This window comes from Corylus avellana, chromosome 2 (assembly GCF_965113065.1).
Source record: "Corylus avellana chromosome 2, dhCorAvel1.hap1.2, whole genome shotgun sequence".
In the NCBI taxonomy this organism is placed as follows: Eukaryota; Viridiplantae; Streptophyta; class Magnoliopsida; order Fagales; family Betulaceae; genus Corylus; species Corylus avellana.
Genome location: NC_142491.1, coordinates 7,802,154 through 7,821,303, shown reverse-complemented (window position 1 = coordinate 7,821,303; position 19,150 = coordinate 7,802,154). Strand labels below are relative to the sequence as shown.

The following is a 19,150-nucleotide window of genomic DNA, read 5'->3' as shown; positions in this document are numbered from 1 at the left end:
GAACTAGTTTTATGAAATGAGTTAGGCCCACGAATTTCTTTAGTTTAAACAGTAAAAACGATTGAAAAAGGCTACATTCTAGCGAAAACTAAGGTAATTATTTTTTTCTTCCTTTTGGCAAAAACTAAGGTAATCTTGTGACTATTATTACAATGTCTACCAATAAAATTTGACGTGGGAGCTGATCTTGTCTCTCAGGAAAAATGTTCAAAGTTCAAATGTCCCTGTCGTAAATATTAAACCTCAATTCCATTCGGAGTACTAAGTCCTCTTTTGACAGATTCCATTGCGTACGTTTCATGGTGGTGATCAACTTGAAGAAATGAGTTTAATTCAAACTTCTCTTATAATTAATTTTGATTTTTCTGCATTTTTTTTTGGTCCACTTATTATAAATAAAGTTTATATTAAATCGACTTGCATCTAAAATGCATATGAGAATAACGTAAATTTTTAAATATTCTCACATATACTTTTAAGAGTAATACTAAAATTACATTTATATTCCATAATGCCGTGAGTCCCAACAAACCTTTTGTTAAGTATGTCGTCGTTAAAAAAAAAAAAAAAAATCAACGGGTTTAATATATTAGTAAGATAAAAATATGGTATATATATGATTCTGATCACATATATTTTAAACAAATGTTAGTTTAATAGATTAAATTAGAAAAAGTTACGATCCAACTTGAGCGACAGCATTTTATTTGTTTTTTAATAATTGGGTTGGAGGTAAATTATTGTAAAAAAATAGGAAAGAAAATAAAAAGCACAAAACGACATGGAAAAAGAAAGAAAAAGTCAGGTTTGAGACAATCTATGGTGAAGTAGGCAAATTGGTTGAATTGGACGTTGACAAGGCTGAATCTGGGCCAAACAACTCCTAGGATAACGTTTTTTAAAAACCCAAAGTTTTCCTTGTTTTTTAATTGACCAACTACCGCCATCTTCCCTCGCGACAGCGTTTCACATCCGCAAATCGACTTCACCTGATCGAGTGGATTAGTTATGACAGCGATATATAATTATTCTCCCCGAGATAGAATATATATATAGTATCTAAATAATGTTCAAAATTGAAACTTACTCCTTTTCCAACAAAATTTTACTAGCCTAATTTTAAAGACATATACGTCAAATTATGTACGTGTACGATTTGAGCCGTATCGGGGTATATATATATATAAAAGTTAAATTATATAAATCAATTATAATTCAGCAAATTTAATTAAATATGTCAGACTTCTTAACCTTAATTTGTTAATTTTGTTTTTAGTTTATGTTAGATTCGTAAATTGTGTAAGAAATTGTCAATCTTAAATGTTGCATGTCAGATTCGGGTCATGTCAATGTATGAATATATATAAGATTATATAGGTCAATCATAACTCGACGTATTTAATTAAATGGATCAGACCTTTAACATACTATAACCTACTAATTTTTTGTTGAGTTCTTATGAAAAATTGACGGCTGGCCTAATTGTAACAAACATTATTATTATTTTTTTCCTTCTCAAAATGCTGAATTTATATAGGACTGAATCTCTGGTCTGAATGAAAGGGTAGTACTAGCTACTTTACTAATGGTAAATATGTTCTTTGACTTGGGCAATATTTTTAAATAAAATTATTAAAAGTGTTTTATTTGGGGCTTTATTATATATATATATATATATATATATATATATATATATATATAAAAAAACAGTTTTGAAAATGTAAAATAGTTTAAAAATTATTTCATTTCTGGGATAAATTTCTTTTTAAAAAAATTCAAGGTCATCTTTTGTGCCAGGTCAACCATTGAGCCAGTCAAAATTTTCCACAGCTGACCACTTTTGAGTTCTTTACTATAAATATATCATAAGACCGCTCTTAATTAATTATCTCCATCCTCAACCTTTTTCCTCCTGCACCAACCAATTAATGGCTTCCCTGCAAGCTTCACTTCTCCTATTCTCCACCCCACCTTCTTCATCTTCTTCTTCTTCAAAGAAAGCCATTAATGCTGCTATCCATGGCCCAAAGCTTCCAAGATTCCTTTACTCAGCTCCAAAAAAGCCAATAAGAAATAATATGGTAGAGGAATTGATCTTGAGAGACGTGCCAATAGAGAAAAATATCTCTACAACCAACTCCAGTAATAGTATTGTGCAGACGCAGCTCTATGCCATCCTAGAGGCTGTAGCTGACAGAGAAGGCATGCACATCAACGTTGGAGAGCAGCGTGACAATTGGAACACCCTTCTTTTGAGCTCCATCAACATGATAACTCTTAGTGCTGCAACAATGGCTGGTGTTGCAGCCATTGGAGGTGTTGGATTGCCTCTTTTGGCTCTCAAATTATCTTCAACACTCTTGTATTTTGCAGCCACGGGGATGCTGCTTATAATGAACAAGATTCAGCCTTCACAGCTTGCTGAGGAGCAACGCAACGCTGCAAGGTTGGTAACACGTAAAATATTTAATTAAAATGATAATTAGTTTATAAAAAAATTATTATTTAATCATTTAATCTATTATCTGACAGGTTGTTCAGGCAACTTCGGAGCCAAATCCAAGCTATGCTCGCGCTTCGTACTCCGACCGAGGAGGATGTGGAAAATGTTATGGAAAAGATGTTGGCTCTTGACAAAGCCTACCCACTTCCCTTGCTTGGAGCAATGCTTGACAAGTTCCCAGCAACCTTTGCGCATGCCGTTTGGTGGCCGAAAAAGAAAAACAAATCAAATGAAGGGAAACGGCTCGACGGGAAGATGGAGAAGAATGGATGGAGTGAGGAGCTGGAAGTGGAAATGAAAAACATCATTGAAGTTGTGCAGAGAAAAGACATTGAGGATTATGTAAGGCTAGGTAACTTGGCATTGAAGATCAACAAGATTTTGGCCATCTCTGGCCCGGTGCTCACCGGCATTGCAGCCATTGGCTCTGCTTTTGTGGGGAATGGATCGGCAGCGGCGGTAGTAGCAGTGGCTGCCGGCGCTTTAGCTAGCGCGGTCACTGCTTTTGAGCATGGCGGGCAAGTTGGGATGGTGTTTGAGATGTATAGAAATTGTGCCGGCTTCTTTCACCTATTGGAAGAGACCATTGAAGGTGAACTTGAAGAAGGAGATTTAGAGAAAAGAGAAAATGGGGAGTTGTTTGAGATGAAGGTGGCTTTGAAGCTGGGAAGAAGCTTGTCACAGCTCAGAGAACTTGCCAAAAAATCTGCTTCTACCCATTGCGATGGAACTCAAGTAGATGAGTTTGCAAGCAAGCTTTTCTGAATATTTCATTTCATTTCTTTAATTGATTCTTTTAGACCATGGATGTAATTAATTAGAAAAATATTAACTTATACTCTATGATTCTTTTTAATTACGACAAACTCTTTGTATAACCCCCAAAACATACAATACAAAAATGTCTTAGTTGTTGCTTGTTAGAATATTAATTAAATAATTAAAGTAATAATCAAAGATGAATTAATGTATTTTCATAATCACATAATTAGAATTTCCTATTACAAGTTGCAGTCAAGTTGCAATTATAAAAGTTTTACGCGCTGGCCGGCTGATTGAGACAATATTTCTGCGGTCCACGAGAAAATTATTGAGTGATTATATATATATATATAGCAGACTATTCAAAAAAGTGTGGTCCAATTGTACGGCTTAGATTATTTAAAAATTTGAATTTTCCTGCACAAGAAGAATTCAAAGGATTTTAAAATAGTTTGAATTCATGATATATGGTAAACACTGAATTAGTAAATACAGTATTTACTGATTGAGGTGATAAAATCTGAATCAAGTGATTTTTTTTTTTTTTTAAAAAAAAAAATTAAGGCTAGGATAGAATTTTTAAATTAATCTTAACCATTATTATTTTTTATTAAATAATTTAAATTTTGTCTACTTACCATACAACTTAGTGAGATATATATAATAAATGAAAAAAAAAATTGAAATTATATATTGAATTAAAAATAATAATAATTAGGGTTTTAAGATTGAATTCCATCCTTTACTACAAAAAATCTAGAAGATTTTAATACCTTTACATATTACGAATTGAGATTCTCTCCATTTCAAAGAAATCGAGAGGAACCGGTTAGTGCAATATAGAGGGTAAAATGGTCTTTTCAAAAATTTTAAGACTATTTTATCCTCTTATTTTGCCTAACGGGTTCTTCTCAATTTCTTTTGAAATGGAGATAATGCTTTTCGACATATGACTGCTAAGTAAATTTAAATGAGCATTCATGTCAGGATTAAACTATATGTAGCTTTCCTCATTTTCTAGAATATATCTCAAGTCTTAGTACAGTGAAATTAATAAGAATATTATATTCTGGACATGAAGGATAGGATAACACTTGAGAGATATTCTAACGCACCAAACAACAGGAAAAATATAGAACGAGAGAAAAAACTATATTAATGGAGTGGAAAAATAATGAAAATTGAAAAAAAAACAAAAACAAAACAAAACAAAAGATTGCGTAGCCTTGCTCCTTTATTCCAACAACGTGCATTTTTTTCACAGGAAAGCATGCACTATTTTAAGGGAAATTAAGGAAAACTAGAGTACCACAAACTATTGCTATTAAATGCATATGGCTGCAGCACATCTTCGTTCCTGCCAAACCCCACATTCTGATCATTTGATGATTTCAGCAACTCCATTAGCCATTCATGATTCTGTGTAATTCCCATGTCTTCATTCGGTTTCAGAAACTCCATTAACAATTGCTGATGATCAATCGTGTTATTCTTTGCTTCCTGATGATGATGATGATCATTGATATTAATCTTCTCAGTCTTAATGGCTTGGCTTGCCACTGAAGGCATTGCATGGGGAGGAGGCTTTTGTTGGAGTGACTTAATCTTCTCGTCAATTTCAGCTATGTTTTTGTCAATAAGCCACCCCATGTCATTCAAGTCAACAATACTCAGATTTTCCAACCCTTCACCAACCAACCCCCTATACATGACTTGTGTCATTTCCTTCTCTCGGTTCTCTTTCTGCTGTTTCTTCAGCTGCTCTTGAGCTTTGGTTATCCTTTGCCTCAGGAAACTCTCCTGGTTCACCATTTTCTTGCTTTGATCCGCCTCCGGCATCGTCTTCAACCTCGCGATCGCACGTTGAGCTCCCAAGGGGGAAGGCCAAACCTCAGGCTGTGCTTCATAAGGACTGTAAATAATTGCACATGTTTCAATTCCACAAAGGGTGCTAAGCTCACTCACCTTCTTCAACAGCCCTTTCTTCCTTTTCTTAAAGGTGGCCTTCCTTGCACTATCATTTGTGATGTATGCAAGCTTAACTTTCTTTCTTGTCATGGCTAGCTAGCTATAGCTAGACAGAGATGATTTCACAAGGAAATATGGGCTTAGATGGCTGTTTGGGAGACTCTTCTGGTAATTTTTTTTGCCTCCAAAAAGGCATGTATATATAGGTTAAAGAGATGCCTTTGTTAATGTGGAAGATTGTGTACTTGAATAGCTAGAGATATGGACTGGTTGGAGAATTGATTATTTTGTAAGATTCTCATAATGGACATGTATTTGGGTTTTCTGAATTTATTGTAGACATTATAACTAGATCTGGCTAATATTCGGGTCCAATTAAAGTCGAATTTGGAGAGTTGTGAATCCTACAAAGTTGTAATGTCGACCGAACTTGACCTTATCACCATACAACATGTAGATCGGGGTCGCCTACAATTAGAGTATTTGAAAAGAGGCTCATTAATTGCCTTAATTGGCAAGTGAGCCCTTGCACCCTAAGTTGTCTGCAATAGTTGAGCCCAACAATTAATTTATGGAGGTCAGATTTCACTAGCTTAATTTCAAGATTAGAAAATCTAAAGTGGCCATATTTGGTATACCAAGTGGCACTAATTTTGCGCATTTGTGTTGATAGATGGAGTGATGCTACATACTACTTCCTCATCCCACCTTATCCCACCTTCATTTCAATGGCAATATCGTCCATTAGCCTTTGGATAAACCTTTTTTTTAAAAAAAAAAAAAAAAAAAAAAAAAAAAAAATCAAAGACTGATGGGTGCACACTATCACATCAGCCCAATATGATGAAAGTGCAGTATATAGCATTACTCATGATATATAGATTGACTATAAATCTCACAAGCAATGGTGCAATTGATCATATATATGATAGTCTGTGAAATGTCAAAAAGGTCCTCTCTTGAACTTTCAATGAAATTCAAGGAGCAAAGCATGTAGAGCAGATAGAGCTAGCGCCAGCCAAGAAATTAGGAATTGAATTAACCTTAATTAATGCTTTACTAATACTACAGCTAAGAAATCTGGAGTGGAGATGCATGCTGATGTTGAAGAATTAATACATGTCATTTTACTTAAAGTGCATAGCATCAATTTCATGATCCAGATTAAATATCACAAATTTAATAGTGTATATATATATATATGCCATTTAAATGACGTTGCATCTTGTGCAAAGTTAGATGCAACAAAACAAAATCTTGACCGTAAATGAATTCTTTCCATCTGCTCACTTGAACTATTTAAGTGGGACAATTCAATATGTTTATTTTGTTAAATCATTGCTTATCTAAAACCTTAAATTAATGATATGGTGAATTTAATCAACTAACACATGTTCTTATTCTAATATAAATGAGGGATTATCCTAAGATTGAATGACAAAAAATAACGGTTGGTGGTTTTTTTTTTTTGTTTTTTTTTTGTCACCACAAAATATATCACAAATTAATACTGGGGAGAGAGAATTTTCCAAACAATTGTCAGCTAAAAGCTTGACAAATAGATTATAACTCACCCCCTATATATATCCACTTGGCCAATTAAGTGTACAAATCAATTTGATTCCATATTGAGTTTTTGACAATCAATTTCTGTGCCCTTTTCTTCTCTTTCTTTCCTTATTATTTGCACATATATATAATTGGCTTCTTATTTTACATTTCAAGACAACAATATTGAAGGTGTGGCAAATCTAGAAGGAGGGGTGTCATAGATTAGTTCAAAATCTATTAATTAATTAAAAGAGATAGGAAAAAAAAAAAAAAGAAGATATTTTACGGTGAAATTATATAAAATAATATACTTACTATATATCTAGAAGATATTTAGGAATTAATTAAGTAGAACTAATGAATAAATCGAAATGATTTAATTATGTCCTATATACGGAGATATTCTCACAAATGACTTGATCATGTACGTCTGTAATGAAATAAATATATTTTAAGCACTAAATTTATGTTCGCGTAATTAAGACATAATTACATAATCATATTTCAATGTTGTCACTTAAATTAATAGATACCATATTAAGTTGGTTTATCTAATTTTTATAAGAATATTTCTCATTTAGGTTTGATTAATAAGGCATGTTACACAACCATCTTTCAAATATCATTAGCAAATGAAAATTAAAAAAAAAAAACAAAAAAAAAACACGATATTCAACTTGTTCTTCAATATTAATTGATCGTTGTAGCCCTAGGGTTTGTTGGCAGGGCTGGTTTTTTCTGCAGCCAAAAGACAACGGTCCGACTCCGGCGGATCGACGATGGCAATTGCATTTGGGTGGTAATTGGGTGCATGCTTGGCTTCTTCTCTTTCTATCTTCTGGCGAGCCCTCGCCACATGCAAATCCGCCGCGGCATCAGCCTCTTTTGCCAGTCTAACCTCACGAGCAACCTCCATCCTGGTGTTTGCCATCTCTTTCTCCGTCTGCATAAGTGAAAATTGATAAGATAATATAATTAAACGTTTGAGTTTAAGTGATTAAGCTAGCTAGCTCTCTCTATGTTATATTAAATAATAGTCTCAAAAGTGAATGATTAATATAATATAATTTAATATAAACATACCTATAAATTTAAAATTTGTATTAATTAAGGTGATATATTATTAATATGTTTCACTTGGAGATTCAAAAACTCAATCCATGACCCTAGACAAGATGGTCGTGCAGTGTGTGAATTTATTCCCAAAACATTATTATAAATCAAATTAACACAACTTATATAATCACTAGTACAAATAATAATAATAATAATAATAACCAAAATGAGTTCTACATGCAAAGCCCATTAGTACGTGGGTCGAAAGACTCAAAACTTAATAATTCATGCATAGCAAAGAATCTACTATGATGGCAACCGAATTAAATCCAATCCGACAAGATCACATGCACTCCAAATTTAGAGGAAGAAGAATCCTGATACCTAGCTAGGCCAACGTGGAGGTAATCCCACGATATGATTGGCTTGAGATAATGGCTCAAACGGTTAAGTGGGACATGCCATAGAAAGGAAGCTCCGATCAGGCAAGAGAGACTTTTTGGCCCTCAGCTCAAAACTCACACTTATTGCTTTTAATTTTTCTTGTTAGACACAAGATTGACTTAATTAAGCATCGAAGTTATCTCCTGCCAGCGCCAACCGACAGACTCTATCCTTCTTACCTGCTCTTCGGCCCTGGCTTCGGCCTTGGCCTTGCGCATGGCGTTCATATCATGTAGCTTCTCCCTCACAGCCTGCATTTTTTCCAATGTCCAAGCTAGTCTTCTTCAAAACCTAAAACTCAATGAATTGCAAGTAAACACAATGCCCAAAAAACACCACACATATGCCACACATATATATACATTAATTCACATCATCATCATCATCTTCTTCTTCTTCTCTCTCTCTCTCTTTCTCTCTGTTATGGCGGTATACTTGACACGTGTCATACATGCAGCGTTTAGTACCAAATTGTGGATGAGACTTGAGGAAACTAATCTCATGCACTCCATCTAAGCCGAATATAACGATTAAATAAATGAGAAGTTTTCTCACCCATATGACTTCAAAGATTTTCGGAACATTACAAAATCTGTGAAATTGTCGGCCCTTTTCTTATGATAATTGTGATTCTTCCTTCTTTCAATTTTTTTTTTTTTAATCTTTATATATATATATTATTGATACGGTAACATTACTTAATTAAATTTATTTACAAATTAAAAATAGCTATTCGATTTCCATCACTTTATACATACTAGTATATATATTCAACATCCAAACCCAAGCTGGCAAATGACACATCTAATATTACCTAGGCAAAACATCCCATGGGATCGTGACACGTCAATCGATCTGGAACCAAATGTACGTTTGGAAAAAGTCTTGGCATTTCTCTTCTACGAATCTATTTCAAATGTTACAACCAGAAGAGACCATACGACAAAAAAAAAAAAAAAGCATAAAAAACGGTGTGGCAAAAAGATTGATCATAGTGAGAGTGTCATCATCATTTGAAAGCATCTTGTCGCAGGTCATCTCCTCAAAACATATTGAACTTTGCATGAAATCAACAAAGAGAATGAAATGCTAGTTACACATGCCACGTGAAAACCTTGGTTGTTAAAACTCCTACTTGGCCATGTGATAGTATTAGTATTCTTGAAGGAAAGTATGAAGATATTTGAAGAGAAAAGGGGTGGTCATATATATATATATATGGGGTTTAGGGTTCTTGTTCTTAGAAAATCTTGAGAGATCGAATGAAAAAGTGAGAGAAATATATATGAGGCATCGGTCAAATATGATGTTTTTAAAGCTAGGGTTTTAGTTCCCTAGGAGGAAGAAACAAGTAATTTCTTTTAGTCCCTAAAGGGTAGCTCAATCGGCTGTGAACCACGCCTCATGAAGCGGATATCACTAGTTCGAATCTCCCCTCTATCTTCCTTTGTGTAGACATGTAAAAAAAAAAAAAAAAGTAATTTCTTTTAAATTAATCATTATCATGCATTAATTCAAAAGTAATTATTGCTCCAATTCAAATGAATCGCTCTATCTGGTTTTGTTTAGCACCATATTTGGTCCATTATTTGTCAATTTATACATAGTTATCATAGAAAACTAGATAAATACAAATACCGTAAAATCCTTCAAAAAAAAAAAAAAAAAAAGTGAAAGAGAAATTGTGACAATCATGTGTTATGATTAAGGGTAAAAATTTATCAAATTTATTAGGTTTTGAAATTACTAAATAAGTATTCTATAAATTAGCAAAGATGTACGAATATCAATTTTTAATACACTTTAATATTTGTGGAAAAGAATCACTATTTCAATGTTTGGTGGTGAATGAAAATATATAATTCATAATCTAGCTTGATATTCTTAGGAATCTATCATGTACTTTCTTCAAATTTCAACAATTATTTTCAAATAAAATGGTTTAGAATTTGTCATATCAACAATATTTATCATCTCTATCAACTCAATATTTATCATATGAGTACTTATTATATTTTAAAAACAAATGCTAATATGATCAAATCTAAACCATTTAATTTGAAAACAATAGTTGAAATTGAGGAAATCTAAATGGTAGAAAAAACCCAAGAATTCTAGAGGATGTTGATATGCATGCTTCGATTAAGAAAATCTCAGAGACACAGAGTAGTTAGGAACTCCTTACCAAATCAAAAGCTGTAATTCAAGGTACGTAGATGGTGTTTGGAATTGGGTGTGCTTCTAGATATTCTCTTCAAAACATTCTAATAAACAGTTCACATAATCGAGTTTTATAAGATGAAGGGGTGTAATTTTTACTCTTGACTTGCATGCATTTGGTTGTGATGCAATTTCTAATGAGAGAAACCATAACTGGATCAACAATACGATGCACACAGTCAAGATAACCATGATAAATACACAATTCATATTCAACTTCACGATGTGGCCATGGTTCTTTATAACTTTCACAAACTTGAACATAATGAGGTAGGGACAAGGCCATTGGCTTGCACATCAAGGATAATAAGTGTAAGCAATTCCATCATCACAAAAGCAAGTTTTCTAACAAATTTGGTAACCATCGTTTTTTCACATTAATTTTCTTATTTGAAGTGTAATTCAAATGATAATTCAAACTTAATTAAACACTTACACTTACATGCAAGTGAAGTGGCTTTTGATTAAAGTGAAATGCTTAATATTTCTTAATTGGCTTATTCTTAAAGTAGTTTTAGAAGTATGACCTTTCTACATTAATAGAGTGACTTTTGCTTAGAGGATATGGTTTCAATATAATATTTATGTTAACGTGTGACTTTTAGCAAACTTAAAGAATACTTGTAAGAGTGAAATTATATTCAAATAATTTTGATATATTATATCAATGCACCCATTTAAAAGGTTTTGAAATATTAGATCAGAAAGCATGGGACACATGTCATATGAGAATATATAAAATGTGAGGTATGTGAAAAGACATTTTATAATAGAGATACTACTCAAAAGCCTAAGTTCATAGAAAAGAAAAATTACAGAAGTCAATGGAATTTTGCAAACTATGAAGAGAGACAATTGGGGTAAATAGAATAGATGTCTTATCATAGCAAGATGTATGTTCTTTGGGATGTTAAAAAATGTATTGATTCAATGCTTAAGCAACAAAAAATGCTTTATTGAGCAATGTACATTGCCTTAAAGGAAGTTTGATTTAAATGGAGAGTAGTTGTAAAATAATAACTTTTGATGAGTATGATAAATTATAAGTTAGGTGGCTTTTTTATATCATTGTGCGGACATGTCAAAATAAAAAAATAATCATGTACGATTAGAGGCATAGGGAAAGAGCCCGTATGCTCTAACCGAAAGTCACTTTATTGTATATAGAAGTTATACTTTCATGTGAAGTGGCTTTGAGTCAAGATAATCATGTACTTTCTTTGAATCCCCCTCCTCCCTCTTGTGCGGACATGTCAAAAAATAAAAAATAAGTTTGGTGGCCTTTTTTTTTTTTTTTTTTTTTTTTTTTTTTTTCCCTTAATTAGGAAAGAAAATACTGTCTCATGGTTAGGTTTATAAGCTTCCAAATTAGTAAGATTTATAAGAATTTTCCTAAACTCAAAAGGGTCAATAGTTGTTTTCATGAATATTTTCTAAAGAGGGTTCTATTTGAATTGACATTTACGAATGGAAACTTTTCATATATATATATATATGAAAATGTTCTCTCTTTTGTGACTTTGATTTCGAACACAATAGAGGCACAGGGAAAGAACCTGTATGCTCTAACCGAAAGTCACTTTGTTGTATACAAAATTTATACTTCTAAAAATCCGAAAGGTTAAAAAACACTTTTTTGAATAAAATTACTTTAAGAATAAGTCAATTAAGAACTATTAAACCTTTTGCTCTAACTAAAAGTTATTTCACTTACATATAAGTGCAAGTGTTTAAGCCTTAATTCTCATTTGAATTACACCTCAAAATAAGAAAGTTTCTTAAGTGTGAAAAAAAAAAAAAAAAAAAAACAATGGTTACCAAATATGTTAGAAAACTTGCGTTTGTGATGATGAAATTGCTTACCCTTATTCTCCTTGATGTGCAAGCCAATAACCTTTCTCCTATCTCATTTTGTCTATCTTCATCTCCCATTCGGCTATCTTATTCCTCGGAACTTGATGAAGTTATAGGATCAATGAGAACTTGCCTCGCAGAAAAAGTGAAAGCTTGTGAAAGTATTAAAGAAACAGGGACACTTTTCGAATTTGAACATATTTCATGTATTCGTGTTGGTTTTCTTCACTGCATGGATGATCATATTGTTCATGACCCAGCTATGGGCCCTCCCATTAGAAATTGCATCAGACTCAATTGCTATTCAAGACCAAAAGCTGTAGAACTGATCGCTTCACATTTCAATGGCGATTATGTGAAATGTTTATTAGCATGTTTTGCGCATGTCAAGAAACACCGAGACGGCATCTACACGCAGAATCCTTGAGTTCCAACTTTTAATTTGGTAAGGAGTTTAGCTTGCTTAGCAATTTAACCACCCAACTCTTTTTAATTGAAAAGAGGTAATGCATTGCTTGCTTAGCTTTCCATTAATTGATGAAAATAGAATTGTTATCTTTTTTGTGAGAGCTTTAGTATATAAGTAATACTAGAAATTATATTTTTACCCTTAGAACTATCTCACAATGCTATCGTGGTAGTCTAACCAACTTTTGATATATATATATATATTTTTTAACAAAGAACTGTGAAATAGTTATAAAATAAAAAAATATCCCCTCTTTACATGTCTCACTTGTCACATATTCTTAAATAAGAACAACATTATAGTAACACTAACTACTTTCCCCCCTCTCATACTTGAAGGGGATTCTCTGATCATTGTCCTTACAATAAACTCGCCGCACATTGCCATTGAATGGGCCTCTGCCCAAGCTCTTGCCGACGTCAACCAACAGCTCCTCCTCTTCCCCAGCTGGACTGCCTTAAAGTCATCTAGATGTACAAATTCGTGCACATTATATCCCTAAATGAGCCGCTTCAAACCAAGTGTTTGGTAGCATTCCCAATCACTCTCTCATTTTATGTTCTTTATGTTTTAGAAGTGGAAAAGATCTCCCTTTATAATCTTTTTCATTATATTAAAAAATAAAAAAATACAAAAAAAAACCTATACATGTTTCACATGCACTGCAATACAGAGCACCAATATTACAGCAACAAAACATGGCATTTTTATATATATATCATTGTCACGTTCTTTAGAACTTGTTTCACATGGGAAGCATTAGTCTTTAAATATTTACTACTTTATTCATTCTAGATGATTTGCAGCAGAAATACAACTGATTTATTACTCAACTGATCGACCATAGAGTTCTAGCTTCCACGGTAAGTAGTGAATGAGAATGGTGAAAACAGCAGAGGAACATGAAAATGTTCCCTATCCTGTGACTCTCTGATTTCGAACACAATAGAGACATAGGGAAAGAACCCAGCTGGGCAGTACTTACCAGTGTTGAAACTTATCCTGTATATGCCTGCATCCACTGCATCAACTATGCTCATCAATTGACCACTTCGTCCATCATTATCCGTAGTTGAAGAACCTTGGAGTACCCAACCACCTATTTCCGTCCCACCAAATGATGGACGGGGTTGAGTGCCCTTCCAAATTTCCAAACGTACCTCGATGCCAGCACCCGGAGATCCTCGGGAAACATCCAAGACATGGGTTGTAATGGGCGGACGGGTTCTGGTTGAAATTTGAGATGTTTTCCCAGCCGTGGCTTCAGAAGTGGCACTTAAATGGCCTCCAATAATACTCACACGATCTTCTAGAGATAAAAAAAGGAACAAGTTGACATTAATTAGAACAGTAGCAAAACATGCAAGGATAAGAGACCTGTCTCAGGAATAACTATTTTAGGGAATGGTTGGGAAAGAGTTGGAGGCAAAAGAACATACCACAGAAACTTCAGAAAGACTAATACACAAGAATTTTTGGCGTAACTAAAACTAAGTTAAGAATGAATTTCAAGAGGGGAAAAGCAATGAGGAAAATGTTTGATAACAAGTGACAAGAACTCTGTTTAATTTTTCTTTTCTAGATATAACACAAACTGTGTAGATTTAGGAAGAAGCCCTGTCCAGTTCTGGACCAGAAATTTTAGGGAACTTGCTAGAGTGTAGAACCAGTTGTAGTTGGTAGAAATATCACCTGATTGTAAATTTATTTTATCCCCACTAAATCTATTTCTAACTAGGACATTTTCCTTATGCTAGGGAACTGGAACAGAAGAAATTGAATAAACTCATCAGGCAAGCAAAAAATTGACTTATGAGGAAGCAAGATATGTTGGGTAAAAAGAAATATACCTAAACCTGAGTATTAATAACTTCGGACACTGGAAAATTTGTTCTAGAAGCAAAACCAAAAACAAAAATACCTTCTACTTTCTTTGCTACAACTGCAGGATACTGGTTAGTTGTCGATGCTACTTTAGCTTTGCTTGAAAAGAGTTTCGCAAGACGTAGTTCCGTTACTTTCATTTGTTCCTGAGCTGCAATATCAAGCTCGACTATGGGCCTATTAGGGTACCGATTCTGCAATGAGCAAAATGAAAAATATCAACATCAAACTTCTGCCCCCATTATAATGAAATTGTCACCTGATACTTAACATGAAGTCTATAACACGATAAATGATTATGCGAAGTTGGTACAATATAGGTCTTAAACAAACAGTATCTTTCATCATTGCATGGTTATCTAACGAAAATATAGTTGAAAGGTAAATATCTCCCAAGGATATCAAATCTATACTATGGAGCAAAAGTTTATCACGTATAATTAGCCATGCCAACCTGCCTTAGAAGTGCTCTACATTGATTGGTTATTATTCCTGTTAAGACAATTAAAATAGAGGCAAATTGGAGTTTGTTCCGTTCAAAAAGGAACTACAATAGTTTACTTATTTCATAAAACCAGATGATAATGTTTTAGACACTCTAGAGATAGGCACAGATTCTGGCACTAAATGTTGACAAAACAAAGTAATCTAACAAAGACTTCTCCTCTTAAAAGTTATTGTATTTCCACGAAATACAATTATTTATGTTAATGTCAGCTTGAAAAGCAAACTCTAATTTCATTACCTTCAATTCAGCAAGAATTTCACCAGAACTTCTCCCAGATGCACATATAAGAAATACAAAACCAAACTTTTGCCTATACCGAGCATTCCATTCAGACAGTTCCTGCACAGGCCAAGGGGGAATATTAATGCAAAGACATTAGAGCACACACAGGTCAATTAAGCATAAACATCTTTTCGTTTTTCTTTATGGTGGGCTCTTGGAATATAGCAATAAAAGAATTAAATAAATTGGTTTGTTTATACAAACTTTATCATGAAGGAGGTCAAGGCTACAAGAATGTAGAAAGTGAAGTTGCCAATATATTCTTTTAGAACACACTATTCTGCCAGTACCTTTTTCTCTTCCCCCCAAACCCCAAAGTACCATGTCAGCTGAGGTGGACCATTGGTAGCTTTGAATTTAATAGGTGAGAGACTATACTTGTTGCAGCAGTATACTAACCTGTAAGGTAGAACCAGTAGCAGTTGCTAAAGCAGTTGACTGCTCTCCCTTACTCCACCTACAAAAAGATTTCTTGACAAGTTACTCACAATGCAAAGGCATATAAAGAGAACAATCAAGGCTATGCCACAAAAAGGAGGAAAGGGTTAAGGGGCTGATATGACATCGATGTAATCAAGAACTAGAAAACAAGGTTGCCCCTCTTGTTGCCTTTTTTCCCCCACCAATGTTTGAGCTGGTAGCAGTTCAGCTGGGCAATGATGCCCCTTCTGGTACACAATGAACTTTAATGCCTCACCTGAACCCTTCCCATGGAATAATTTTGTGCACAAAAGAATTCAAACATAACTTGGCTAAACTACGTCAAAGCTGAAGCTCAGCCACCTATTTGGTTAAAACAACCAAATGTATGCTAAACAAAGAAGAAATTGGTGCTCCCTGAATTTGATGATAACATAAGAGAAAAAAGAAACCAGTGTTTAATAGTATTTCAAAATTGTAAGGACTCAATGAAAATTAAAATATAAATCCAGATTGCAGATAAAGGTCAGATAAATGAGCAAACAATGTCACCCATATACCCTATATTGATGAAATATAACATGATATCATATAAAATCAATGAAGTACATAACCTCCCAACCAAAAAGTTCAAGGAAACATATATCCCACTCATAATTAACAATGAAATATTAAAGAAGTTACTATGATCCGTCATTTTGTATAAGATCAATTAACTTGAAACTGATAATCAGATCTACAGTGCATGACATATATCCTATTGAACAGAAAAAAGCCCATCCGTAAGACACAGAACAAGCATTTATTAAGCATTTACTAACCCTCCCTGAAGAGAAGAAGAAGTTGAAAGAAGAAACCCAGTGGAATTCAAAAGTAGAGCAGAGAACAAGGCTACAGGATATAAACCTTCTTAGTCACCATAATCTCCAGACAGTATTGATTTTACAAAATGATATTAAGATTCTCTCCCTCCACAACTTAAGTGAGTATTGGTTTTTAACTTATTTAGAATATCAAGCCCAGGCATACTCTTCACAAACGCATCAATTTAAGCTATTTCACTTTATTCCTCCTCCAAATTTCAAAAACCCAAACCCATTTCAATGCCAAAGCTCGTCTGGGTATTATAAATAAACAGATTCCATTAAGTTTATTTAGACATACAGTGGCAATTATCAAATAATTCACGTTCATTTCAAACAAATAAAACCCTTTTTGGGTGCTTGTTACCTACGATTATCGCAAGCCTCAATTATAATCTTCTTTTAATAAGGTTCACTTTCTAGTGATCTTAGAAATACACAATAGTCAACAATACCAAAACTTCAAAGAGTAACAAAATAAGGGTATTACACATAAACGTATTACACTAACTTTATTGGACATATTATAGCAAATATCAACAAAATCACTTTCATTTCAGACAAATAAACCCACTTTTTGGTCCATGTTAGCTAAGATTATCTGAAACTTCCACTGATAATCTTCTATAAAATTGCTCATGCATCAAAGAGAAAGGTTCACTTTGTGGGTAATCTCGTAATAACATTAGCCAATCGTACTAGTCTTCATTCACTCAAAGAATAATGAATTAAGGGAATTTCGACTAAAAAAATGATGAGGAACTCAACCGGGCACTGGTGGGAGTTGCGTGGTGGGAAGAAGGGGTGGAATCTCCGATCTGGGGATGAGCAGAGAAGGCTTGAAGCCAAGCGTGGACGTCAACCTTGTTGAACCATAAGTCTCTGGCGGCAGACACGGCTTCTTCCAGTGAAGCGAAAGGGGAGGCCAACGCCATTTCTTTCGCGAACTTGGTGCTTCCGCAGCACGCTAGGAAGTCCTTCTCTTCAAACCCAAATTCCATTGCTTTTTAATCCGTCTGTGTATGTAAGAAAGGAGGGGTTGATCGCCGAGAGCGATTTACTATACTCTGTTGGATTGAGTTGCAGAGTAATGGTGCCGAGAGAGATTCGAGTGCTCACCCCAAAAAAACAATGACAAAAAAGTAAGAGATTTGTAGATAAAAGATTATTTAAAGTTTCTTCAATAAATATTAAAATCGATCTAGTTTTTTTTTTTTTTTTTTTTTTTTACCCTTTATTTATTTATTTATTTATTTTTAACAACGCTACTTCTTTATTCATTTAAGAAAAATATCAGATAGAAAGCATTCCTAGTTTTCTCTCTACTCGCTCTAGCGACATAGATGAGAAGTATTTAGTTTCTCATAATCTTTCGATTGATTATTGAGAGTACAGTGAGATTCCAACAATGATGGATGAATTGTCCAACCTATGGGCGACCTTCTCCTTAGCAGAAAACGAAGGTGACGAGGTGGAGATTCAGGCGATTGAAGTGGAAGGAGCAGTCAAGCGAGGGCAATCTTGCGTGATTGGCAAATTGCTATCGGAGAGGACCGTAAGCAAGGAAACAATCAAAGCCACGCTCATACGGTGGTGGAGATTGAAGGGAACTTTCACTTTTAAAATTTTGGGTGAAAATCTTTTCCTCATTGAGTTTGAATTAGCCAAGGACAAGATCAAAGTATTGGAGGGCCGTCCATGGGTGTTTGAGAGTAATCTGTTCTTGATCGAAGACTTTGATGGACGTACTGCACCGTCGGAATATGCTTTTGACAAAGCATCCTTCTGGGTGCGGATGACGAATCTACCATTGGCTTGTATGGGACGGGAGGTAGGTTTTAAACTGGGAACCGCCATCGGGACAGTGGAGGAGGTGGACACCGATAAGGATGGAATCGGATGGGGGGAGTCTCTACGAGTAAAGATTTTGATCGATCTTTACAAACCTCTCTCACGGGGAAGAATGTTAAAGTTTGATGGGAAATCGCAATTGATTGGCTTTAAGTATGAGCGCATGCCTAAATTTTGCTTCCACTGTGGGGTAGTGTGTCATGGAGTAGAAGGCTGTCTAAAAAGAAGCACCAAGAGAAATCAGGAGAATCTTCAGTTCGGCCCATGGATGAGAGCCGGTTCTCCAACCCGACGACCAGAAAAATACTTTGAAAAGCATGCAGGCCATTCAGATGTCCCAAGATATGCTCAACCTGCACCAGAGGAATGGAAACCAGATGATGAACACTTTGATAGAGGAGGTTACAACGGCCGGAAAAGAAGACAGAAGACAGCCGGTGGGGAAGAACATGGAGGAGGGGTATTTCGGGGAAGACGGCCATCTAAAACTCCACATGGAAAAGACGAGAATCACG

General features: G+C 34.4%; 3 protein-coding genes and 1 pseudogene across 4 annotated transcripts; 1 reads left to right on the top strand and 3 right to left on the bottom strand.

Moving 5' to 3' along the window:
• The first annotated feature begins 1,928 nt into the window (after positions 1-1,928).
• Positions 1,929-3,268, top strand: LOC132168177 (putative F-box protein At4g22030). Its single transcript, XM_059579292.2, has 2 exons — positions 1,929-2,446; positions 2,533-3,268. Exons 1-2 carry the CDS (start codon positions 1,929-1,931, stop codon positions 3,266-3,268), a joined length of 1,254 nt encoding a protein of 417 aa, XP_059435275.2.
• Positions 3,269-4,555: 1,287 nt separating this feature from the next.
• LOC132172766 (agamous-like MADS-box protein AGL80 pseudogene) lies at positions 4,556-5,323 on the bottom strand (annotated as a pseudogene).
• Positions 5,324-7,493: 2,170 nt separating this feature from the next.
• On the bottom strand, positions 7,494-8,541 carry LOC132174703 (uncharacterized). The gene is made up of 2 exons (XM_059586349.2): positions 8,464-8,541; positions 7,494-7,727 (listed from the first exon to the last, which is right to left on the bottom strand). The coding sequence occupies exons 1-2, from the start codon at positions 8,539-8,541 to the stop codon at positions 7,494-7,496; spliced, it is 312 nt and encodes a 103-aa protein (XP_059442332.2).
• A 4,969-nt stretch (positions 8,542-13,510) lies between these two features.
• Positions 13,511-17,921, bottom strand: LOC132167114 (transthyretin-like protein). Of its 2 annotated transcripts, none has more exons than XM_059578010.2 (5): positions 17,553-17,921; positions 15,901-15,958; positions 15,457-15,558; positions 14,749-14,905; positions 13,511-14,136 (listed from the first exon to the last, which is right to left on the bottom strand). In XM_059578010.2, exons 1-5 carry the CDS (start codon positions 17,783-17,785, stop codon positions 13,679-13,681), a joined length of 1,008 nt encoding a protein of 335 aa, XP_059433993.2. In that variant the 5' UTR covers positions 17,786-17,921; the 3' UTR covers positions 13,511-13,678. The 2 variants fall into 2 exon arrangements, with proteins under 2 accessions (XP_059433993.2, XP_059433994.2); XM_059578011.2 differs by having other exon boundaries at positions 13,511-14,133.
• Positions 17,922-19,150: the final 1,229 nt, after the last annotated feature.